General features: G+C 45.0%; 1 protein-coding gene across 1 annotated transcript; it reads right to left on the reverse strand.

The window, feature by feature from the left end:
• Positions 1 to 14,376: 14,376 nt before the first annotated feature.
• Positions 14,377 to 16,601, reverse strand: LOC135826086 (zinc finger protein 25-like). Its single transcript, XM_065338724.1, has one exon. The coding sequence runs from the start codon at positions 16,423 to 16,425 to the stop codon at positions 14,950 to 14,952; it is 1,476 nt and encodes a 491-aa protein (XP_065194796.1). The 5' UTR covers positions 16,426 to 16,601; the 3' UTR covers positions 14,377 to 14,949.
• Positions 16,602 to 27,373: the final 10,772 nt, after the last annotated feature.

Consider the following 27,373-nt stretch of genomic DNA (forward strand, 5'->3'; position numbering starts at 1 on the left):
GCCTCAATATTTTCTCACCTTTAGGGCAATGAAGTAAATTCTTTCCTCATGACTAACCTTGACAGACTAAGTTGCCCTGTCCCAGTGATCTACAATACTTATATTGCACATTTGTGAAATATTGGACGAATCCAGATAAACGAAATGACTTACATTCGAAATTGCATTTTCCAAAGTTTTCCTTCACAAATAGTCCCAATTTGTTCTCACCTTTAGGACAATGAAGTCAATTTTTCTTCAGGACTAACATTGGCTAACAAAATGGCGCTGTCCCAGGGATCTACAATACTTATAATTATTACACATGTGAAATATTGGGAGTCAGAGTGAGGAAATGGCCTAAATTGAAGCTTGAACTGTTCTGCCATGTTTTATGCAGTAAACGCAGGGCTGAGAGCCCGCAAGAGCCATCCCGTAAGATCTTGTGCGCCACCAACCAAACCTTCGGTGAATGTTCACAAGGTTAGAAGCTCGCACAGATAACACACATTGGATGCTAATACAATGCACTCAGGAATGTGTGCAAATACAACAGAATTAATTCCGAATAAAGTCAACAATAGCTGCCTCAACACAGTGCTAACAACCTTCCGCGTTTTCCATATTCGAGTGGAACGAAAACGCTGCAGTGGAGAGACCTTAGAAAAGACTGAAAAAATATCATCATATCGCTGCACGAGATCATCCTTATAAGTTATAACGTCAGCTGATCGTACTGTGGTGGATTCATACGGCGGTAAATACACACTTGTCCACACACGCTCTCTAAACTGAAAAGTTATTCTGGCACAGAGCTCTCCTTCCCACCACCACCATCATCAGTTCGCATCTGGCGCCTAGTCGATGCAGGGTGAGTGGTGTCCGATATAGCATGCTGGTACATCAGGTAGCGCATGGTTGATTAATACGGTGGTAAATACACACCTGGCAATATGGCGGTAAATACACGCCTGCCCAGACACGCTCTCTAAACTGCAAAGTTATTCTGGCACAGAGCTCTCCTTCTCATCACCACCACCACCACTACCACCACCATCAGTTCGCGCTTGGCGCCTAGTCGATGCATGGTTAGCAGTATCCGACATAGCAGGCTGGCACATCAGGTAACGCATGGCACATAGAAGATGGCAACGACATAGCTTGATTGCGACGTACATTTCGTTCTCTCAGTTGTGCTGTAGCCTTAAAAAGGAAATAAGACAATGCATGCACATGACACAGACAAGTAATTACTGTTACAAATACTGCATACTGCTTGATAACAGAGAAAGAAAGTCAGTGGTCACACAAGACGCACGCACAGTTTCGTAGGGTGAGTACTTTTGCATGTAGTACTGAATGCGGCAAGCAGGACTCGCCCATCCGCCCCTCCCCAAATGGATCTACTCGAATGGTTGCGGAGATAGGGGTGCTCTGGCGGTATTTTACGACATGCACAAGCGCGCACACAATATACACACGCACGCACACATATACACATGGACGCACGCTATTTCGCACGTCTTGGGCATGGCTTCGTGAACACAAGTAATAATTTAATGTTATAATTTATAGTATCCAAATGCTAGAGCAGCTTTACAAAACCTACCGTTCAATACTGGATCAATTCATCTTGTGACAGCTTCCTTGCAACACCCATGACTTGACCCCACTTCGTCTTGACGTCAGGAAATCGTTCACACCGGATTTGGGACACGACTCATTGAAATCCAGGCTTATCTGCTGCTGGGAGCAGGACAGAGCTGATGGACGTCAGCGGCGGCTGTAGAACAGCCATAAACGAGTCTTCTTTCTCCGCAGTCAGGCGGGACAGCAGCTTTGCAACGCAAGCTTCTTGCCTTCTGTGGGTCTTTAGCGGCTGGGATTCGGAACGCTCTGTAGAAACCATTGAACAAGTCCTGCACTCTATCAACCCACAAGTATTTCTTCCAATTCATGATTATTCGCAACTTTTGCTGCAGTACGCGCACCAGATCAGAAGCCGCTAAGTAGCAAGGTTGAAAGTTTCAAGAGAAATTGAAAAATATAATAACATAGAAAATTAGAATTCAAACCATACCTGTGGCCCAAGCCAACACAGACTGAGCGTTTACGCGAAGAGAACGTAGATCTACGTCAGCTGAGGTTTCCTTAGGATCAGGAGGTGATTCTTGACCCGGATCTGGATCGCGATCAGCAGCACGCTCTGCCTCCATCACGATCATCAAATGCAACTAAGTACTAAAGTAGTTCATTCTTCTTCACGATCCTATCGATCCTGCACGAGTCCGTTCCCCAAGGAGTGCACTCCCATGGCATAAGTACGCGGAGTAGTTGGTTTATAACTCAGGGCACGCACCGGGGATATCTGAGGGAAAAGCGGGAGAAAGTGCCGCGAGTCAATCATAGTCGGCCCGGAAGGCCTCGTGTCGCCTCCCGGGTCTATACGACTCCCTGGTGGTACGAGTGTTCAAAACCATTTGAACTTCATACTGTTCGTCTTCTTTTTGACATGCTCTCTTTCCATCGTCCTTAGCTTTTGTTTGTTGTGAGCTGTTTTGGCTTTCTCCTGTACCTCTGGGGGATGCCAAGTGATGGTTTTGAGAGGCTGGTGATGGCTGTGAGCGAGAGTTTGCCGATCGGCGTCGTCCTCGCTATAGCGATGAAAATACTAGTTACTGCGCACCTGGCAGTTATCACCACACGTCGGAGCGTCCAGGAGCAAAGGAATCTTGGGTTTTCACTGGAATCTAGTTCCTCCAGCATCGTGTAGCCCACCGTCGGTGAATGGCGGTCTAGAAAGGTCGAACCTGGTCTTCTGCAGCATCTCGCAGTCCTGCGAGGCACACCGTGTACGCCTGCCATGTATTGTACAAATAAAACTCATGCAGTAGTTTGACTCTACAGTGATGAGTCTCAGCCTGTATGCTGCAAAAGACACAGGAAATGTGACTGGTGTCTGTACACTCAGTGACTGGACGCCAACACCCCGGTCTTCTCCTGCAGGATCTGTTTGACATTGACATTATGCAGTAGGTCAGCATTGACCTGGTTTGGCAGCTATCGTAATAGTATCTGCCTGGTTGGATGTAGCAGGTTGGCGTTTGCTCGTCGTTCAGTCCGGAATTTTCTTGTAACTCACGGTGGAGTACGCGCAGGGTTTATGATCATCCCTGTTCACTTCAATATTATCAAACACAACGTTCCCTTTGTCACTCATCTTATCCTGAGTACTGAATTTGCTGACAATATTGCACCACACTTGTCACAACCTACCGCCACTGCTGGTGGTGGCGACTGGTTCGTCAATGGCGGTGACCAGGCTGACTGACTAGCTTCGAGACAGCGGCCTCATTGTCAACCCCGCGGCAGCCTAAAGGTTGATTTTATCGATCCAGCCTCAGCGCCATGTTGACGATGCCCTAGTGACTGTGTGTCGTGGATTGCCTTGCCATCAGCGGTCATTGCCGTCCACCTTAGTGCAGCCCTAGAACTGGCTCAGCCCATGGGAGTCTCAAGTGGACAAAGTTGGTGCCAAAGTAGCTAAGAAGATTGGTGCATCGTGGTGTAGGTGAGCACATAGCTAGCTAGGACTTCCCAGCGCCTATTTGTCCAGGCTGCGATACTATGTGACATGCTGTACTGCACATTCCTTTCAGCACTGCAAGGCCGGCAGCTGGACCGACTGCAGGGGCCGCGCACATGCAGGCCGCCTGTTGCCAGTGCAGCATTCTGGAACGTTCCTTCCTTCTGAGATCCGTGGAATAATAACTTTCTTTGCTTCAAAGCAAGTTGCTTACCTTTCTGTTGTGCTCCCAGTGTCCTTACAACAATAACCTACAGCAATGTTTTAGTTTCCTTTCCATTCCCCAACCAATGAATACTACAATGTCGATTCTATTTCTGAATACTTTAGTGTGTGCCCGCGCACGCACGTGTGTGTGTGTGTATACCTCACTCGCCACTCGAAGTTCTGTTCCCCATTACTGGAACACTGCCTGTTCTTTCATGACCTGCCATCATCTGCGGATGGGCATTCAATGATTGTATTGTGTGTGTGTGTTTCATTCAGAATCAAACCCGCTATCGTTGTTATAAGAGAAAATCTGTGGGTTCACATCCAGTGCATTTGTAGATTTGCGTGCTTTTCTCGCCACGGGCGCATACATGGGACATTGTGTGTGTGTGTGTGTCTGTGTGTATGGGGATATTGTCTGTATCGACTTTTGGTACTAATGTTCAGGTCTGTGCTTGCATGTGTGAACATGAAATTGTTCGGTTCTGTGCCTGCTATTGCTATGTTGTATATTATTGTACAGTCAACTTCGCCAATAACGACTGCGGATATACCGACACATCGCGAATAACGACAGAATTTCCATGCCCAGAGCAAAGTTCCATCCCACTGTAATACATAAAATGAGACTTCGGGTATAACGACACTTCGCGAATATGGACACCTTTTTGATGCCCCGCCGAGTGTCGTTATAAGCGAAGTTGACTGTATGTATGTGTGCATTTCCACGAACAGTGTAGATGAGCGTGGAGAGTGCATTCATCCCTCATCAACCACTTCCCCTTGGGCTTACGAGAGTTTTTTCTGCGTACCTCTCATTTTTGTTTGTTTCTCTCTGATACTGTATTGATGCCGGTACCTGTACCTCGATGTGTTCCTCTATCTGCAGTCGCCTTTATCCTTCGGTCAAGTTAACGTTTATTGTGCTCTATTTATCGTGCGAATCAAAATAAACAATAATAACACAAGTCATGCTAGAGTGACGACATGTGCGTGTAGTAGGGTTGATGCGATGGGACGTTATAATTAGGTGGAACAGAACACACATTGGGCAGATTGATTGGGCATCATTGATTGTGCTCAGTCTAAACAGTGAACATAATAATTATCTTCAGTGACAGACTGTAGCGGCTAGCCTCCAATAGGTAGCTGGCACTAGTCGCTACTGCTTGTTTGACAGGTGCCGCCAGAACCCCTGTTGTGTCATTCTATAGATGCACGTGCCCTATTCTGGGGCATACTGAGGTACTTTGATTTTGTTGACTGCATGTAGACAGCATCCAATAGTAGCACTCGTAGACCTTGGCTCTTTGTAGGTCAACCACCATCGCATGGATCGATCAGTGACTATGCACTTGGAGGTTGGAATAGCCCGCGCTGAACAGATCTTGCCATGGCCCAGGGAGTGAACTCACTTACTCGACTATCCCGGTTTTAGTTAAAGGGGAACTCCACGAAAAAATGAAAATTTGATAGCCTGTAGAGTTTCGGGCGCTGAGTCGAATGGTCTTGGTCCGAAGTCTCTACGAGAAAGCGTTCTTGAGATATTTCAATTTTAGCCACGCCCCATACCAATGTATGTGTGACGTCATTGTGGCATGGTCCGAAAATACTTGGATTTTGAATCTCACTTTCTTCAGGACGAAAGTCACTTCAGAAAGTAGTTTGCCAAGTCGCCTGAGCCGCTGCAATGCCAAATTGTTGTGTTGTTGATTGTGCCAGTATCACATCATCCTCCTGGGGTTAGTTTTCTCAAATTCCCAAAGGATGGAGACCTGGCAAAGCGCCGAGATGTTGCAATGCGTCGTGAAAATTTCAAGCCTATTTTCGCAGCACGAGCTATGTTTGCTCGCTGCATTTATGATCCAGAGGAACTTGAGAGCTGAGTTTTGACGAGTGCGCCGTCCAGGAAAGCCCTCATCAGTGTACCAGTGCCCTCCGAACCGTGAGCCTGCAGCAAAGCGAACTCAACAAGCTGCAACTGAGAAAGCAGGGTGAGATACGTCCCATCAGGATCAGAAGAGTACATCACCCCATCAACTCCGACTGCAGCTAGCTGATGAACGATATTACCCCAGTAACTTTGCGCATACCAGTACTCAAACTGTGCACATCTGTCATCAACTGGGACGCAAACAGACAGACCCCCAGCAAGTACGAAGGTTACAGAACTATTTGCTTGCGATGTGCAGGCAGCATGCACGACGAACTGTCTCACCAATCCTGCCAAACTGAACCAGTGTAAGTTGATTGCGTGGATATGTCTCTATTTATAACAGCTACCCTACTTCTAGGCATGGTTGCATGAATACCATATCACTCAGAGCAGTTGTTAGAAGTCTGGACAGCCCAGGAATAGTGCAAGTAAAGTGAAACAAAAATTTATCACACTATGAGTTCCACGCTTGCGGGATCACCAGGCCAAAAAAATCTAATTTCGAACAAGGAATGGGTTCGGGTTATATGCGAAAGAAAGGTAAGTGAAGACCTATTGTGCAAGGAATACAGTGGGAACTACACATTATTATACACATGCACTCACACCTTCACCCACATGCGCGCGCGCGCGCGTGTGCGTGCACACACACAAACACAACAACACACACACATACGCACCCACATACTCAAACTCACGCACGCTAGCCTAAGGATAGCACATATGCTGTAGTAGTGGTATACTTAGTGAAATGACTATGTGTACATCTAATGACGCCGCCACTCCACGCCAGAAGACAACAAACATCTGCTGAAATTTTTTGCTCCCGTCTCTTATGGGCAACACAGGGAATGAAACGAACAATGCAATTGAGCACAAGAGTCGTCCTGTACGGTGAAGTTTCCATTTTCTCATACAGCAGTATATTGTCTAAGCAAGTGTGTTTTCTCCACATTCTTTTTGCCATGCAGGTATATCACAGTGTCATGCCAAACTACATTCTCAAACGCATTCGTTTCTCAATTCTGGGGATGATTGGACACGCACATCTCGCAGCTCTTGACGACGTCAATGTCAACCGTCGCCACAGCACAACCAAAAAGACCGCGATAGGAAGGTATAAAGTCCAGTTCTCAAAGCATAAAGAAGACTGTGGCCAAATAGAAAATTATACGACAGATAGAGCTATGAGTATGTTGACAAGCTCATGTGTGAGGTGGTAGCGGTTGCAAATGGCAACCTCCATGTTCCTGCCTTGGAGAAGCGTGTTTCCCTGCCAAACTCCAGGTGGAAGCCTCCTGAGAAGGCTGAGGTGGTGCAGGATTTGGATATCTTTGCCTGATGGTATTCACAACGCAGGCTGGAAGACGACAACGAACGTGCTTGCCCAATTTGCCGTGTACATAGTGTGTACTGCCTGTGTGCCGCATAGCGTAGAGATCTACACAAACACAGAATGTCATATGGAATGTGTATGATGAGTGCTTGTACACATACCACATTGCTGTACCGTAATAATTATTATAGTCAAATACTCATTTACTCTACATATGCGCTGTATTGACCCTACCGGTACCTACCTGCACTTTCAGTGCGCGCGCCATACTAATTTAGTGTCCACTGGTACAAAGATGGAGGGTCTTGTAGAATATACCATAATTGCTGATTTCAAATCGAATTCCAATGATCTGGGGGATGAATACTGATTAGGACGCGTTCGATTACCTACTAGTACAGAGATGTCTTGGTCAGAAAGTACAGATTTCTTACTCTCCTGCCAGAATTTGTGCATTATTTTGGTGTACGCTTTCTTGACCCCACGCTTGTACGTTGCATGCCATGGTATACTAGAAAACGAGTTTATTGACAAAGTCTATCGCTTGAAACGATAAAGTATGGGTTCGGGTGTGATCAAATGCACCCATGGTGCTCATAAACTGTGTGCAGTGCTCTCTTCACCAACAGAACACTACCTACCATACTTTGTAGATCTTGTACCAATCCAAGGGAAAATGATAAAGACAAAATTTAATGTGAGTCATGCATGAAAACTTCGGATAGCACTATAGTACAGAACAACGTTGTTCGTGCTATGCCTGACAACAATAAGTTACACACAAAACATTACGCGCATCGATCCTCATAAGATAAGTCAAGACATACTCGGAGCAAAGAGAAATTTGTTTGTGTCATGCATGAAACTTGTGATAACTACCAGTACAATGTCTTTCTTGTGCGACGCCTACTGTAGTGCGCCTGACAACAATAAATTTCCCCCAAAAAATAAGAATAAGTGCATCATGCTGATACGCGATCCTCACAAGACAAGTCAAGGCAAACTAATTGAGGCTTACCTAATGTCAGACTCTTCTGTCACTGGCATTGGCGGCTTCTGCATGTCGAGATAACCTCGAAGAGCAGTGATGGGCACAGCCTAATGCAAGGATACGATCTCGTAATCTGCGAGGTCCGCTACGCAAGAAACCTTGGGCCGTCTTGTCGACAGCGACGGCAGCATCCTACCAGCAAAATCATTCCCGCGGGCTGGGCATGGCTATACACTTTTGTCCACGCTCGCACCAGTCGGAGTCCCAAACTTATCGAGATTCTGGTGGCCAAGCTACTCGTCTTCTGTCGGACGCAGCTGCTGACGCATCTTCTTCCTCAACATTTGTTACACGCGATGGCAGCTCCTCAGCAGAGTATCTGGGCTCCCTGCCCCAACCATACGCGGCGGTGGGCTGTTGGTCGTCCTCACTGGCCTCAGCATCGCTGCCTTCATTGCTGGGGGACAGAGGATTGTTCGGAATCGCCAATCTTCCCTTGAAATACCAACTAAACTTAGTGCTTGTTGTAGACTGGCGAAGAGAAACGACTACGCCACAATGACGTAGGCAGCCCGTGATGACGTAACCAAATGGCCGCATGAAGTCAGGGCGCGGCCCCCGTTTTTGCAATTTCAAAGTGAAATATCTCAAGAACGCTTCGTCGTAGAGGCTTCGGACCAAGACCATTCCACTCAGCGCCCGAAACTCTACAGGCTATCAAAGTTTCATTTTTTCGTGGAGTTCCCCTTTAACCAGCATAGTGGTGCAATTTGTCCATACCATGTTGCGAGCTCACAGTTGTTTGGGCAGGTTTTGAGCTGCACCACGAAACAAAGCGAAATAACGGCGTGACTGTAGAGCAAGGAAGCGGCGAGACGGCACTTCCAGGACGAGGCAGGCAGTAGAGATGTGTTCACAGCACGAGCAACCTCTCAAACCCTGCCGGTACTCCACAGTTACAAGAAAATGTCGGACTGGACGACGCGCCAATGCAAACCTGCTACATCCACCCAGGCAGATAGCTGCCAAACCAGGCCAATGTCGACCGACTGCATACCGGTATGTAAATGTCAAACAGATCCTGCAGGAGAAGACTGGGATGATATAGGCGTCCAGTGTACGGACACCAGTGACATTTCTTGCGTCTTTTGCAGCATACAGGATAGACTCATCACTATAAAGTCCACTACTTCGTGATTTTTATTTGTAGAATACATGACAGGCGTATTCAGTGTGCCTCGCAGGACTGCGAGATGCTGCAGAAGACCAGGTTCGACCTTTCTGGACCGCCATTCACCGACGGTGGGCTACACGATGCTGGAGGAACTAGATTCCAGTGAAAACCCAAGATTCCTTTGCTCCTGGACGCTCCGACGTGTTGTGATATCTGCCAGGTGCGCAGTAACTAGTATTTTCATCGCTATAGCGAGGACGACGCCGATCGGAAAACTCTCGCTCACAGCTATCACCAGCCTCTCAAAACCATCACTTGGCATCCCCCAGAGGTATAGGAGAAAGCCAAAACAGCTCTCAACAAACAAAAGCTAAGGACGATGGAAAGAGAGCATGTCAAAAAGAAGACGAACAGTATGAAGTTCAAATGGGTTTGAACATTCGTACCACCAACTATACCACTTTCAATAAATCGTGACGCCATTTTGTTTTAACACGCATACGGTCCACTGCGCAACCCCTAATTATTATTATTATTATTATTGACAGTCAGTTTTTTCTTCAGACTTTTCCCGTTTGTCTCTTTCCCTCAAACCAGTTAATTTTTTATGACTTGGGGCTCCCCGCGTGCTAGTTTGTACGTGAAGTGTGTTGGTTACAGTGAGGGTTGCGTCCCACCCGCCTGTGTGGATTCACAGGAAGTGTGAGTTACGAAGTCTGAAGAAAACGTTGAACGGTCTCTGCTGGGATGACGACTACACCATAGCTCAGTGGTTAGAGCATCGCTGGCTACAAGCGAGGGTCCCTGGTTCGAGTCCTGGTGGTGACAGTCAGTTTTTTCTTCAGACTTTTCCCGTTTGTCTCTTTCCCTCAAACCAGTTAATATTTTATGACTTGGGGCTCCCCGCGTGCTAGTTTGTACGTGAAGTGTGTGGGTTACAGTGAGGGCTGCGTCCCACCCGCCTGCGTGGATTCACAGGAAGTGTGAGTTACGAAGTCTGAAGAAAACGTTGAACGGTCTCTGCTGGGATGACGACTACACCATAGCTCAGTGGTTAGAGCATCGCTGGCTACAAGCGAGGGTCCCTGGTTCGAGTCGTGGTGGTGACAGTCAGTTTTTTCTTCAGACTTTTCCCGTTTGTCTCTTTCCCTCAAACCAGTTAATATTATATTATTATTATTTTAATAACGAAGGTACGTGTTGGGTCGTAAGTATCCACGCAAACACACATCCAGTCAAAATAAGGCACTTGTCAAAGTATCCGAACGTTTTCGGTCCCTTCTCATCAAGGATTATACAGGGAATGGCTCAAGTTGGAAAGACTAAAACTTATATAGCGTAAAGATATGAGATAACAACACTCGTGACAAGGTGGAAAAAGTATCAAGTTCAGCACGACACAAAACTCGAAGGAAATAATAATAGCGACAAGAACATAGTGAGCAAATTAAGTTACATTGTTAACACCTGGACAAGGAGTAACACCAAACAATTGTAGCGACAACACATTTTCTTTCTGTACGCAAAGTTCAGGATCTAACTTACGGATATACAAAGCTTCTAACACAGCCAGATGCAACGCACATCTACCACGTGACAATATTGAGAACACATTATCACTGTACAACTCACGACAATTGGTACGGGCTGACAGATGTTGCTTGATGGACGAAGTGCGATTCTTAGCTCCGTTGGGTGTAGTCTCCTCCAATGTCCCGTCATCTCGCCTCTTCGCGGCATCACCACTATCCGTCTCTTTGCTTTTCCGCGGCCTTCCACGTTTTCTGACACTAGCCGTTGTGCGCGCGATGCCCAGTGTCCTTTCAGCTACGTCTCCTCCATTGCGGATTTCTATTGATCTTCTTACTCCATCTTGTCCGGTGTTCGATATTGAGGTTCGTTTTCGCGGTCTACCAAGTTTTCGAATATTGACTGTTGTTGTCATTTCCGTTGTCGTTGTACGTGCGTCCTCACCAGTCCGTATTTTTACTTGGCTTCGCGTTACCCTTCCCGACGCAGACAGATCCTTTGTCAATTTCGGTGGTTTACGTGTCGGTCTTTCACCATCTTTCACGCTGTTCTCAGCTGGACCCTGCGCTATACACGCGGAGGAGGACGGGAATGCAGTGATATCTTCACAGGAAGAGGAAGATCCACCGATGGACTGGACAGCACATTTTGGAGGACGACCACGGCGAGGACGACACTCACGCGCATCAAGCGGAACAAAACTTAACGGCACATGTTGACGGATGCGCGCGCCCAGGTGCTGAAGGGTTCTACCTACATACCGATCTTCACATTGTCGGCATTGAAAGAAATAGATAAGGTTACTTTTACTAAGGGTAGGTGGAACATCCTTTTTCACACTGAAGAAGGGACCGAAAACGTTCGGATACTTTGACAAGTGCCTTATTTTGACTGGATGTGTGTTTGCGTGGATACTTACGACCCAACACGTGCCTTCGTTATTAAAGTATTATCCGCCTCCGACTTCTTGTTAAATTATTATTATTATTATTATTATTATTATTACTACACCATAGCTCAGTGGTTAGAGCATCGCTAGCTACAAGCGAGGGTCCCTGGTTCGAGTCCTGGTGGTGACAGTCAATTTTTTCTTCAGACTTTTCCCGTTTGTCTCTTTCCCTCAGACTAGTGAAGATTATTATTATTATTATTATTTTGCTTGTTCGCGTTGGTATCAACCTGCATGAAGCAGGTATATAGCCTTCGCTTAAGCTGCCATAAAAAAGAAAGCTCATCCTAAGGGAGAGGGCTAGAGGAAAAGATAACGATAACGAGATACAGAATACAAAGAAATCCAATGAGTTAAACATACATGTATACAGTTCAGAACAAAACAGAGCAGAGCCGAAGTTACTAATCGGAGTGACGAATGCATTGGTTCCGATTGATCCATCGATCGAGAAAGGGCACTAATCCGTTAATATTGCAAAGTAGAAACAGTTTGCAGTTGCAGATCTCTAGGCCAGGGCCAGCATATTGCCGATTCTGGATAGGTCTCTGCAGCATTTGACGTGGTAATTATTATCATAATTAGTGATACATTTTTAGAGTATCTAGAGTATCTAGTATCTAGAGTATCTAGTGTAATTGTATCCGATATTATTGTTAGAGTATCTAGTGTAATTGTATAACTTCAGCCACTACACACAGCACACATAAGTTCCTTCCACTTTCGACGATCCTAGGCGAGCTGCCTCAGTGCAACTAGATCCTCGTGTGATGTGAGGGAGTTTGTGGATCTGGAATTTTCAGGTCGTTGTTGATAGATCGCGGTAGGTTGTTCTTGGGCAGCCTCGGAACCCTGAGGTTCCTGGTTGAAAGTATGCTGACATAGCCTGCTAGACCGGGGATGAGGTGTCGAGTTGAAGCATGTGGCCAAGCATTCTCCACCTAGCAGACTGGATGATTCTGCTGAGTGGCTTGGAGCCAGTGCGCTTGTACAGTGCTTCATTGCGTATTATACGGGGATATTTGACCCCTATGACTGCTCGCAACTGCTGGCGGTGGAACGAGTCAAGTTTCTTTTCTTGAGTCTCTGTCAGGCTCCATGTTCCGCAGTTATAAAGAAGTATTGGGAGAATAAAGCTGCTGTATAACCTAATCCGAAGGGGTTCACGCGCATGGTTACCTCTTAGCCACATCACCCACAGCTGATGTAAGGCACATGTTGCTAGACGTTTTCTCCGACTGATATCTTCCGCCACTCCAAGCATCGATCTCAGTTTGACCTTGTTCCGCCATCGCTCGTCTACTCTGTCCTTTTCTCCTTTTAAAATTGTAGTATATTCGGTTTTGGCTTCATTAATTTTTAGATTGTATTCCGCTAACGAGGATGATAGTATGGGTTGATTGTCGTGCAATTATTGTAGGCTGGTGCTGATGAAGTCTACGTCATCCGCATACGCTGTTTCATTGGGCAATTGAAGCTGATTATCCAATGCTGGTCGCGGTGAGAGTCGCTCTCGAATCAACCTCAATGCAGCCTCGAGGTAGACAGTAAACAGGACTGGCGATAGAGAATTACCTTCTGGGGTTCCATTATGTGTGACTAATGGTTGGCTGAGAATGATATTCACCTTTACTTTTATTGTGGTGTCTGTCAGAAGGCACCGGATGATGTGCGGCTCATCATGATCAATGACTGATGACAGTATATCGATCAGCTTGACCCTCGATATAGTGTCAAATGCCTTTGACATATCAATGCCTAAGATTGAGATCTCCGACGCAACCCGTTGGCATCTTGCTGATGACCACCGATAGCTATATACCACGTCTCCAGTACTTCTCCCTGACCGGAACCCGCTCTGGTTCAGTGACAAGTACCCGTTGATAGCTGGCTTGATCCGCGTCAGGATGACGAATGAAAGAAGTTTCCGTAGGGTGTTCAACAGGGTAACTGGCTTTACATTTCCAGGAGGACCTCTTTTCTTTCCCGGCTTTGGTATCGGGATCAGTAGCTCATCGCCTAGCTTGAGTGATTTGTCTTTGGCATAATTGTTAAATGTGGTGGCAATGTTCGAGAACAGTGCTGGTGTTCCATATTTGATAAGTTCAGCAGGTATCCCATCTGGTCCCGAAGCTCGGCCATTATTCAAGCGCTTAGCTGCGGTATGTACCTCTGTCTGCTTTATGGGGTTTTTAAGGTCTTCCTCTGTCCGTAAGAACCCCTAAGCAGTCAAATATAAGCAGTCAATATAGCCCTAAGGAGTGAAATATGCAGGAATATTTCATTGCTTAGGTATAGCGAAAATCAATGGAAGTCAATACTAAGAGAGTGATAATGCCAATTAAAGGTTACCATAATTTGCACACTAATCATCATGAAACTGATTCTAGAGCGAGAAACCCTGAGTTGCGACGACCTGGCTTTGTCCTGCTATGATAAGCATCACAAATACCATATTCTCTATTGCATTTGGCATTTGGCACATCCAGCACTGGCGGTGCATCCTAACTGTGACTCTAGTAGTCAACCTATCAACCTCACACTGGTCTGATGCAGTGGAGTAAGATATGTTTTACGTTCTCAGCTATCAAGAGGGAGCATCGCTGGCTATATGAATGGGTCCCAAGTTTGAGTTCTGGTAGTGACAGTCAAATTTCCCGTTTACACATTTTCAGCAAACAAATGGACAGTGAGATAGTATTCGAATATTTTTGATAAGAAGTAGATCGTTACTATACAGGATGACACATGGAACCAAGAGTTCATACATGAATAAGATTTTAGCATCATAGCCGAACATGCAAACAGTAGAGTACCTCTTCCAGCGAAAAGATCCGTACCAGGCATGCGTGCTCCAGCAATAGGTTTCGGTTATAAAGCTTGACTGATGTATCCAAAAAAACCGTTCAGCGCAATTGAGTGTCATGGTAAATATGGAAACACGTTCCTTTTCTGTAAGAAGTGCAATGGAAAGCAAGAAATGAAATAGTGGATATCACTCGGAGTAAAATGGCAATGATAATGGTTTGGACCTTACGTATTATGTTGAAGTTAGCATGTAAGTAGAGACCTTTGCATGCATAACGGATCGGGCTTTAAGCGACATTGATTTTATTCTACTTGCGGTTCGAAACTGGCCTATGAGTAGCACTTTCAAAAATCTTGAAAACAATCTTTCTGTTTTACGGTGTTTGTATTTGCATGGTCTTCCATGTTGTTTTTCAAATTGAAAGACTTGTCACCATAGCTGACACTTGATCAGGTTCTCTCAGGAGTGTGGATTCGTTGATGATTTGCGAGAGTTGATATTGTTCGGAAGTCTTTGCCACATGCTGTACACTTGTATGGTTTCTCACCAGTATGGATGCGCTGATGCACTGTGAGATTTGATTTCGTCGTGAATGACTTGTCACACAAGTTACACTTCTGTGGTCTCTCTCCAGTATGGATGCGTTGATGCACGGTGAGCTTTGCTTTCGTCGTGAATGACTTGTCGCACGATTTACACTCGTATGGTCTCTCTCCAGTATGGATGCGTTGATGCACGGTGAGATCTGATTTCGTCGTGAATGACTTCTCGCACGATTTACACTTGTATGGTCTCTCTCCAGTATGGGTACGTTCATGAACTCTAAGATGGGTATTACGGCGAAACATTTGATCACAGTAACCACACCTGAACGGCTTCTCTCCGGTATGGATACGTTCATGAACATTTAGAGCGGATTTGTCACCGAACGGCTTGGCGCAGTATTTGCACGGAAATGGTTTCTCAACAGAGTGAACTCGTCCATGACGTGTAAGATGAGGTAGCTTATTGAACGTTTTATCACACAAGTTACAATCGAGCGATTTCTCTTCAGGATGTGGACATTCATGAGATGTTACGCAAGACTGAGTAGATAAGAATTTATCGCAATGCTTACGTTTATACGTTTTTTCTCCAGGATGTGAATGTGCACGATCTAGCGGATCATGCCGGCGATCAGGTGACTTCCCGGTTTCCTCGCAGAGTGACGTTTCCGGTTGACGATGGTTAGTTTGAAGTTGACAAACTGCCTCAGAAAACGGCTCTGAGGTGTGATGATTGTTGATCCTTTCACGATTGTGATTCTTGGGATCCTCAGGTAAGCTAGCCACTTGGGAAGACACTGGCACATATCCGGCAATATGTACTCTGCGGCCTCCGTTAACGTTAACATTGCCAGCATTGCTTGAGAAATTGCTATACTCCGAGTTTAACGTTACGTTCCCACTGCCTGTGTAGTGATCTGAAACGGGAACGGAATAGTTTACAGTTGCTTTACTGTTGTCTCGCGTACAGTGATCGTCGTCCATTGCCAATGTCATGGGATCCAAACATGGGTTTAAGACAGCTGTGGTTGGAGCTTCACTGGGCTTTGTATCTTTCGCCCTCTGGATGTCGGGTCGGGGGTCCATGACGTTGTCAGCAACGCTCTTCAGCCGATAATCTTGAAGTACACCGAAGGAAGACGTTTGTGTGTTCCAAGAACTGAATGAGGAACCCTGAATAGAACTATAGGAGACCTGTGCGGTCGCTATTTGTTCACCACTATCGTGGTTTGCGGGGTATAGAGCTGTGTAAGGTGCATTGTAAGGTAATGTAGCTGGCGGTGGAACTGCCCTTCTGCTTGTCCATATCACTAATGGTGGCGATGGTGATTGTGCATCATAGTCGACACACCCCTCCGAAGTGCAGTCACTATCGTCCATGATTCACTTCCTTGACCAATTTTCACCACCTTTTCAAATTAATTCTCCTTCCAAATTCGGCAAGGTATTCGAATTCAATATCAACAATTCAAATAGGAAGACAACTCTTCCTGGTCGTAGCCAAAAGTTTTGTAATGAGTAGCAGCTGGTTATTCGAATTCAATATCAACAATTGAAATAGGAAGACAACTCTTCCTGGTCGTAGCCAATAGTTTTGTAATGAGTAGTAGCTGGTGTTCCCCTTAGTAAGTAGATGTACAGTGTGCCAAGTCGTCATGTTAATACAGTTCACATCTATTTCTAGCACTGTCCCTTTACCTGACACAATGTGTATACTTCGAAGTAATTCTTGTCATGTAACGCGCGCAGATATACACACACTTACACACACATACAAAATTCCCCACCATGAACTATCTCTCAAATTTCGTCTTTACCTTCACACCTCATTTGGAATCGAAAAATGTGAAACATGCATGGCACGCACCAGACTTGAGAAAGTGCAACAGAGAGTCTTTGTTGCTAAAAATATATATGAATTGAGACACAGTTTTATGGAGGTTCTTTAGCGTAGAGGGAGATATTATAGGAAGGGTTTACAAGATGTGACAATGTCATGATCTTCAACATTAACCTCCGCTTTCGGCACTGATATGCATTGAATATCATTGTTCTTTTATCATGTTACAGTTGTTCACGCAATGAAAAGACAAAAGAGTGTGTTGCGTGCGCACTAAAAACATGAAAATTAAAACTACAGCTAATGTATTTCCCGTGTTATTGGCCTTGCTATAGTTGGTGAAGCAAGTTGTGGTGAAGACAGAAGTAACGAAGATACCAACAGGCAATTACTGTTAGCAACTTCGGCGATTACTTCATATGGAAAGTTTTTGTTCCTCACACCGGGGCTTGCTCTATTCGCCTACTGACTTGATTTTATCAACTCATGATTGCCACCAAGAGTACACAAGAAGTCAACCGAAATTTCGAATCAAGCTAGCCTGCAAAATATCACCACTCTTTAGCCAGGTATCAAGTCAGTCGGCGGAAAGCGCGAGCTCTGTTGTGGGGAGCAACCGATTTTCCTCAGATGATTTCAACCCAATGAATATATTGATTTGTCCACTATGCACAAACACCACTAGTAAAAGATATCTGGCATGCATGCTGCTTGAACGTATCTAGATGTAAACACCTTCCACCACCCTTTCCGATCGGAACAATCTGACCGGGGAGAAATTATGCCAACCCATTTGGGTTGGCATAATTTCTGTTCAGCATGAGGGTTACAACTACTGATCAGAAATTACATTTTCATTTCAAGGCCAACGACCAAAATGTAGTGGTAATAAAAAGAGGGAATATGTTCTTGCCATGTTGGAAGCTTTGTACATATGTTAGTTAGGACCTGAGCTTTGTGTTCAGAAGGAGAATGTGTTGTCTTTGCAGTTGTTTGGCACTGTTCGTCGTGAAGATGCGAAATAGATCCCATAATCTCTTGATATTTTCTCTCTTTTCTTGTCAATATGTTTTTTGTCACTGATTGGATCATGTATGCTGTTTTCTTGACTATTCACATCTATTTTTTCCCTTGTCACTTCTACAAATTATTGGAGTGATGTATCTCGGAAATTCCTTTAGTTATAGCTGTAGTCTCTTAGCATATTTTCATCATTCCCTGTAGTATTTTGAGAAGAAGGGAACGAAAACGTTCAATACTTTTTGACACATGTCCTAATTCGCAGGTGCATTCGTAGCCAATACATTTTTTTGTAGTATTATTAGTGAACAAGCGTTTCGGAGACAGGGGTTTTAATTTAGCTACAAAGACAACTAATTGCACCGTAAACATTTCATATATGCCGACATGGATGTGTAAAACGTTGTACGATTATCACCTTTTTGTTTCGCTCTTTTTCCACTTCTTTCACTTTTATCTGTCCATAAAAGATTAGTTTCAAGTAGTCTCCATTCCATTGTTCCGTAGGTTCACTGATGATTGTAACAAGAAAACAGTTCTGAACAAAACCTCGCTTTCCCTTTCGTTGTGTGCCTTGCGATAATCGTACAACATTTTACACATACATATCGACATAATGAAATGCTTACTGTGCAATTAGTTGTCTTTGAAGCTATATTATTATTAGTATTATTATTAGTTTACACACACACATACACACTCAAACCCCAACACAAACGCAAACACACATGCACAATCTATCTATTTCCATAATTATTTTCACCTTAGCGCGAGACATGAGATCACCCAAGCTTCATGCTGACTCTGCAACACCTGACAAAAGGTGATGCAATCAAAGACACTTTGCTGTTCGAAGATGACAACAAAGTGTCTGCTATGAATAGATGCATGGTTTATTATCGTCTCCTGTGATAAGTCTTAATATAGATAAGCAGTTTCCTCTGAGACAAAAATGCGTTAATACTCATAAAAAGGACACACTTCAGGCTCATTGCAAACATCTTGAAATTTTTTGTCTTCACAAGTATACTTTCAAGCCTTCTCGTCAGGTGAAATACTTAGGCTGTTAGGTAGGTCGTCAAAACCTCGTTATTTACATGTATGTCCAGTGGTTGTCTCTTGTTGTCGCACTGCATGTCACGCGTATTGAGTTTTCTCGCACCTGCATCTTTGTGTCATTATTGCAACTTTCGCTGTTTACTTTAGCTATCTTTTTTTTCGCTGTTTTATCACCTTCTTACTGTTTTTAATCCACTGTTCCTGTTCCTTTCCCTTGCCTTAATTTCACCTGACGAGAAGGCTTGAAAGTATACGTGTGAAGACAAAAACTTTCAAGATGTTTGTAATGAGCCTTAAGTGTGTCCTTTTTATGAGTATTATGATAATATAGGCAGTGCTGATTATATGTTATGTATGATCTAGTACACTATGCCCAGTTCTAAGCATTGATATGGTCTTCTTGCCACCTCGACACGTTATAACTGTTGACACTTTCGGTGGAGCTAGATTATTTCGTAGAAAGAATCTGATATAAGCGGAATGTAAATCCTGAGGTGTTAGAAATGCCACATAATATCATGATTCAAATGCACTAAACCAACAAGAGGAATCGCAGAAAGGTAACAAGATTATATAATCAAAGTTGAGAAACCACTGAACGAAGTGTTAATCTTCGTCGTCGTGCACTTATATCATGAAAAACCTGAGTTTTGCAAGATGTAAAAACAACACATTTAAATCCTAAACGTCATGTACGTTCCTTGCATCCCACTAGATTTTGTGGTTTTGTTGTGGTTTTGTGGTTTCACAGGAAGCGAGAGTTTCTAAGTCTGAGGAAAATGTTGATCAGTCGCTGCTTGGATGACTAGTAGTGGTAGAGTGATTAGTGGTAGAGTATAGCTGGGCATAATCGATTGTATCAGGTTGGAGTCCTGGTGGTCACAATCATTTCCCCCTTTCCACATTTCCCTCCAGCAAATGAACATTGAGATAATCTTTTTATTAGAAGATTTTAAACATTTTGACGGGGACTTGAACGGGTCTATACAAATGAGACCAGAGGTAGACATCTACATAATATTATAGGAATAAACAATCTCAAATATTGAGCATCATGTGCCTACATCAAAACAGCACAGCGTCTCTTCTAGGGGAAGGATCCATACCCAGCATGCGTGCAGAAGAGTAAAGATAGGCGGAAAAGTACAGATTTTATAATAAAACATGAGCCATATGGCCCGCGATCTGCTAAAACCACCCTTCGGTGCTGTGTAATTTTTCGGAGAAAATGATGAAAACGTCAGCACGTCTCGATTTTCTCATCATCGCAGGTGACAGTCATGGCGGAAGGAGGACGAAGGCGCTCGTTCGCACAAATTGTTGTCGGATTCTCGGCAGCGGAGTCGTCAGCACTGCCAAATGACGATAGATCGTTCTTCGGGTGGTCAGATCAAGATTCTGACGACCAGAGCGATGACGAATCGACCGACGCCTCTCCGCTCGTGACCCTGCCGATCGCGCTTGCGATCGATGCGGAGGAGAATTTGGACGAGGCGCCAGCGCTACAGCCAGCACAAGCCCTCGCCGCCGGAGGACAGGGCCAACCTAAGAAATCCCGTGCCCAGGCGGCGCCCAGTACTGTTGAAGAGGTACAGGCGCGAGTGGACAAGGGCTGCAGTTGTGCCGATGTCAACTGTTTCAAGAACGTGTCACCGGATACTCTACTCACTGCACGCAACACAGCGCTCGCAATGACGAACGAGGAGCTGTACTGTTACTGGTTACGTCGCTGGAAAGCTCGATTTGTTGAGATAAAGACGACGCGGTGCAGTTAGTCTTCTCTCCATGGAAGCATTGCACACCGGATGCAGCGCGGAGAAAGGTTCCGAACTTCCGATCCACTTATTGCTATGAAGTGGATGGTGACGAAGTGTGCCAGACTGTTTTCATGTACGCACATTATGTAAAGGAGTGGAAGCTAAAACAAAATTAAGGCGGATGTCTATGAGTATGAGCATGCTGTCCCTCCCCCTCAGCACGCATGTGATTGTGAGGGTACTTTGCCCTGGAATGCACTGCCTGCAACTTTGCCTTTGGTGACATCAATGGACTTCCCCAGCCTGCTGCCCCCAGAGGCCTGCTCCAACTATTACTTACCTGCCAGTGCCATGTGCTACTACCAAGAAGCATGTGCATACTGAATATATCAAGGCTGGAGGAACAGCAGCATACACAACATTCCTGAAAATATGGAGCAGCGAGTGCAGTGATGTGATAATAATCAAAATATGTGTGCGGTGTATGTTCAGATCTGCAGTCTCAGATCGTAAGGGCAAGCATGGCAGAAACTCGCTTATAAGCACACTGACGCACTCAAAGCTCATATTGAAGAAGCTAACGTGGCCCGTGACCTTTATCAAAAGTGTATTACTGCCTGGCATCTGATCATCTGCCAGTGACGCTCAAGACGGCTGGAATCTCACTGCAACTTGCAAAGTACTTGCACCAACAGATTCGTCAGCACTGCCACGCAGAGAGCAGAGATATCACCTTCCCAGCACCAGACCAAGCAGACCCAATGTCCTAATTATTTGTTCAGAACATGCATAGTAGAATACTGGATAACTGTGCAAAATAGTTTTTTCTCTGTACATAGACAGGTGTATGACAGGTGTATGAAGCCTCAGATACGAATTATAGTGTGAATATCAATTATTTTCGGCATTTTTATTCACCAAAAGCTTGCATAAGATGGGTCATATTTCAATGAATATATACAATTTGAGCCTAATACTTCACCATATGTTTGGGCAATGGCCAGGGACCAACTTCCCGCCAAAAACTCATTTTCGGCAAAATAGCACCAAAGGGTGGTTTTAGCAGATCCTTGGCCATATGTTAAGCGCAACTGAGTTTTTCTGTGAATGGTGGATATGGAAATACGTGTACGAAGTGCATTGAGTAATATGGCTAGAAACTGTACAATATATCAACTCTAAACCAATGATAATGATAATGTTTGTGATGTACAAATATGGAAGTCAGCATGTAAGCAGTGGCCTTTTCGTGGCGTTCAGATTTGGCTACTTGCATTTCCAAAAGGGCCTACATGTATAATGAACATTTTCCATAACCTGGAAAAGAAGCCTTTTGGTTAACGTTAATTTAACATGTTGATAGTCTTCCAAGTGGGTTTTCTTTTACCATTGACCGGCTTTTATTGTTCCTCTCAGAGTCGGATTCTTTCATGCACTGTTAGATTGTATTTCCTAGTGAAAACTTTACCACATATTTTACACTTGAACGGTTTCTCTCCAGTATGGATACTTTGATGACGTGCAAGATTTGATTTAGTTCTGAACCGTTCGTGACAATCGTTACACTTGAAAGGTTTCTCTCCTGTATGGACGCGTTGATGACCTGTGAGATTTGATCGTTTTGTGAATTCTTTGCCACATTTTTTACACTTGTATGGTCTGTGTCCAGTGTGGATGCGTACATGAATTCTAAGTTGGGAACTGGTGTAAAAACCTTTATCTCAGTGATCACAGCTAAACCGTTTCTCCCCGGTATGGTACCGTTCATGAGCAGTATGATAGGATTTATCACTGAATGATTTAGCGCAGAACTTGCACGTGAAGGGTTTGTCTCCTGAGTGAACTCGAACATGACGGACAAGATGAGATCGCCAATCGAAGATTTTATCGCACACTTTACACTTGAAAGGTTTCCCTTCTCGGTGCGTACGTTCATGACGTGCCCAGTCGCACCCAAGCCTACAATGCTTTTGTGCGCCCAGTGATGGAGTACTGCCCTATTGTCTGGATGGGAGCGGCCCCATCCCATCTCGCAAGACTCGACCGTGTGCAAGCCCGGGCCATCCGTGCCATCGCCCCAATGTGTTGGCTGCCGAGTCTTGCTTTTCGTCGGATGGTTGCAGCACTTTGCCTCCTGTACAAGATGCATTGTCCGGATGCGCATCCCCTTCTACAGAGGATGCTGCCACCCCAGCAGCCCCAACACCGAACAGTCCACTCCACCCGTAGTACATTCCAGAGATGTAATACTCACGCACACCAACTGGCCAATGAACTTCCAGTCCGTTCCCGAAACAACCTGTGTCGAGCCTACCCTCACGCAGTTGTCCCCGTCTGGAACCAGCTGCCCGCCGGAGTCTTCTCTGGTCCTTTCTGCACCAAGAACTTGCAACACTTCAAAGTTGCAGCCAACCGCTATTTGAAGACCAACGACTGGTCGTGGGCACATGACCATCTCTGATTATCAGCATCATATCTGCCTCACCCCATGACTTCCAAATTCCGCTCCAAATACTATTCCCAATACCGTCTGTTCTTCTTTTCTCTCCTTCTCCTCCTAGCACTGTCTGTCTTATCATTCCCCTCCTTCTAATGTACTGTCTCTCCTCCTAACATTTCGTATCCTGTACCTGTCACTCCTTTCATTTTTCTTCTTTTTTTTGGTGCGTTTTATGTCCCCTTGACGTCGAGACCTCAGGTCTGCTGAGGGCAAAAGGCCTCACCATCACTATGCTCCCACTATGCAATTTTTTGTCTTTGCCTGTGAGCTGTGATCATTGTAAAAAAAAAGACTTGTTAGACTGGATCGAGAAGAAAATGATTTTTCGCAAAACTTACATTTATGCGGCTTTTCTACGGGAGGTGAATGACTGCGATCAAGCATATCATTCTGGCGATCAAGCGATGGCCCAGTTTCCTTGCAAAGCGAAGTTTCGGGCTGAGGAAAGTCAGCTTGAAGTTGAATATCTTCCTCAGACCTAGACTCTGAGATTTTCTCTTTGTTGTGCGGTAAGCTAGACATCATAAGATCCACTGGAACATGTTCGATATAGTGAACGTCCAGGTCGGCAGATTTGCCTGAGTGATCGCCATCTTCCGACTCATACCCAACGTGGGCGCGGCCTGTGTAGTGATCTGAAACAGTAACGGGATGGTTAGCAGTTCGGTTACTGTTGTCTTGCGATTTTTGGCCATTGTCCGTTGCTGATGTCATGGGATTAGAGCATGGGTTATCGTCAGTTGCTGTTGAAGGATCATTAGCGCGTGTATCTTTGTTTCTCTGGAACTCTGGTCTCGGGTGCCTGAAGTTGTCTGCTGCAATGTCCAGCCTAGGATGATCTTGAAGAACACAGGAGGTAGATATTGGTGTGTTCCAAGAGGTGATTGAGGAATGCTGAAGTCCATAATTCGCAAAAGAGCCTTCTGAGGTCGTCTTTGGATTACCGCTATCAGCGTTGGCGTGGTGATGAGCTCCATAACATGTACCATAATATGGTATATTTGGCGGTGGAGGACACGCATTTGAACTTCTGCTGGGCCATATCACTAATGGTGGCAGTGGTGAGAGTGCATCAGAGTCGACACTCCCCTCCGAAGTCCTGCAACAATCATCCATGATTCAATGAGTAATTCTTCCAAGCCCAGTTCTCCTGCCATACAGGGCAAAGTATCCGATTTCAATACCAATAATCCAAAGAGCAGGAACAATTCGTGTTAGAAGGTAAGTATTGAAATCAGTAGCAGCTGTGTTTACCGAATAAGTACATGAACACTCTGCTAATTTTTCACAATTTTAGGTTGATATCTATTTCTAGGCCCTAACATTTAATAATAGCAATAAAGAGAACAAATTCTGCAGTCATCGCCAAGCTACAACGAAGTCATGAAAGTTTGCCAGAATTAATTTTCTTGTCACATTCATCAGTGGAAAGTCGTGACTGAAGAGTAACCATGCTGAACAATGATTAAATATACATTCAATGATTCGTTGTAGTGTGGCGATGACTGCTGAATTTGTTCTCTTTATTCCTTACATTTAACTGACACATTTTGATCGTTCGCCATCAAGAGCTCTCGCGCGGAAACAAACACATACATACTCACACCCCCCCTTCCACAAACACACTTTTAAAACAGTCTCTCTATTTCCATATTTCTCTTCACCTTAGCGCGAGACATGGGATCACTCAAGCTTCATCCTGACTCTGCAGCACCTGACAAGGGGTTATGCAATCAAAGACACTTTGCTGTTAGAATATTACAACAAAGTGTCTGCTAAGAGTAGATGCATGGTTTATATCGGCTCTTGTGATAAATGATAAAAGAGGTAGCGCCGGGACTGGCCGTACTCAGGACTACTACAGGACACGAGGGAGATTCCATCCGCAAGGCAATCACGAAGCTACTCAAAGACGTTGGCCTAAGAGTAACCATCAGTACCAACCAGAGGACAGTGGACTTCCTCGACGTCACCTTTGATCTAGCCAGCGGCCGCTACTACCCATACCGCAAACCGAATGACGCACCCAGCTACATACACACCAAGTCGAATCACCCGCCCAATATACTCCGGAATCTACCTGAAATGATCAATAGCCGGGTGTCCGACATCTCGTGCGACGAGGAGGCATTCACCAACGCGGCACAAGCATACAGGGCTGTGCTATGATAGCGCAGCATGTGCCAGCGGATTTCCCTGCCGCGTCGCCACTACACAAGATCTTAGACAGAAAGACATTGAAGTTGAGCTACTCCTGCATGCCCAACATGTCCTACCTGATGAAGGGACATAACCAAAAGGTACTAACGCCTGGTTAAGAGAGATCTGCGGCAGGGTGCAACTGCCGAGCCAAGCCATCATGCCCTTTGGGCGGCGGATGCTTGGAGGGGGAAGCGGTGTACCAGGCTTCCGTCACAACCCCAAGTACCGGCGAGGAAAGGCAATACATCGGCCTGTGCGAGGCGCCCTTCAAGGTGAGCTATGGCAACCACCTAACCAGCATGCGGCATGAAAAGTACCGTACCAAGACCGAGCTATCCAAGCACACATGGGCGCTGGTTGACCAAGGTGAGGAATACAGAATCAAACGGGCAGTCATAGATCGGGCCAAGTCCTACAGCAACATATCCAAAAGGTGCTGCTTGTGTTTAGCAGAAACGTTGCGCATCATCACCTTCAAGATGCCTCACACTCTGCTCAAAAAGAGATCAGAGTTGGTATCAAAGTGCAGACACCAAAACAAGTTCTACCTCTCCACCTACTCTGCCGTGACATAGCCACCGCGTGCTACCATTATCACCGCCAAATCCTCTGAATACCCGCGGCTGTTGAATGTGGACACCACAGTGGGCTTCCTCCGCCACACATCACACCCCTTCCCAGTGCCCCCATGGCTTACCCTTGCCCTGCCTGGTGGTTTCTCCGCCTCTGCACGCTCAATGCATAGTTCGCGCCTACTTCGCATGCCCATCCAGTGATATATTTCTTATCACTCGCTCTTCCCATGCATGCCCTGCATTGATAACTCACACATACCCATGCGTATCCCCCACACTAAGAACAAGCTATCCCGCGACAATAGCATTAGTTGTCTGATGATTGCCTTAGCATTTAGCTACGTGCATGAAACGCAGCGTTACAACGTATGTATAATAATTGGTGGAACCATTCTTTTTGACCTTTGAGGTAGTGCCGGGTATACGGTACATGATCTATTACACTCTGCCCAGTTCTAAGCATTGGTATGGTCCACTTGCTAACTCCACACGTTATTACTGTTGACAATTTCTGTAGAGCTAATTTTTAAGAAAGAATCTGATATATCCGGAATGAGGTGTTAGAAATGCCACATAAAATCATGATAGGAGTGCAATAAAACACTAGGGCAACAAGATTACGTAACCAAAGTTGACACGCCACTGAACGAAGTGTCAACCTTCGTGGTCGTGCACTTGTATCATGAATATCCTGAGTTTCTCACGATGTAAAAACACCACATTTAAATCCTAAACGTCTTGAACGCCACTAGATTTTGTGCATTCATAGGAAGCGAGAGTTGCTACATGTAAGTCTGAGGAAAATGTTGAGCAGTCGGTGCTTGGACGACTAGTAGTGGTAGAGTGATTAGTGGTAGAGTATGGCTGGGCATCGATTGTATCAGGTTGGAGTCCTGGTGGTCACAGTCATTTCCCCCTTTCCACATTTCCCTCCAGCAAATCATCGGAACATTTAGGTAATCTTTTTATTAGAAGATTTTTAACGTTTTGACGGGGACTTGAACGGGTCTATACAAATGAGACCAGAGGTAGACATCTTCATACAGGAATAAACTATCTCACATATTTAGCATCATGTGCCAACTTCAAAACAGCACAGCGTCTCTTCTGAGGAAAAGATCTATACCTCGGCATGCGTGCAGAAGAGTAAAGATGCGCGAAAAAATACAGATTTTATAAAACACGAGCCACATGATCAGCTCAACTGTTTTTTTTTGTGAATGGTAGATATGGAAACACGTGTACGAAGTGCATTGAGTAAGATGGCTAGAAACCGAACAATATATCAACTCTAAAACAATGATTATGATAATGTTTGTGATGTTTCATATATGGTAGTCAGCATGTAAGAATTGATTTTTGCATGGAGTTCAGA

This window comes from Sycon ciliatum, chromosome 10 (genome assembly GCF_964019385.1).
Source record: "Sycon ciliatum chromosome 10, ocSycCili1.1, whole genome shotgun sequence".
Taxonomy (NCBI): domain Eukaryota; kingdom Metazoa; phylum Porifera; class Calcarea; order Leucosolenida; family Sycettidae; genus Sycon; species Sycon ciliatum.

Coding starts and splice junctions, on each gene's coding strand:
- LOC135826086 (XM_065338724.1), bottom strand. CDS start 16,425: ATGGACGATAGTGACTGCACTTCGGAGGGGTGTGTCGACTATGATGCA.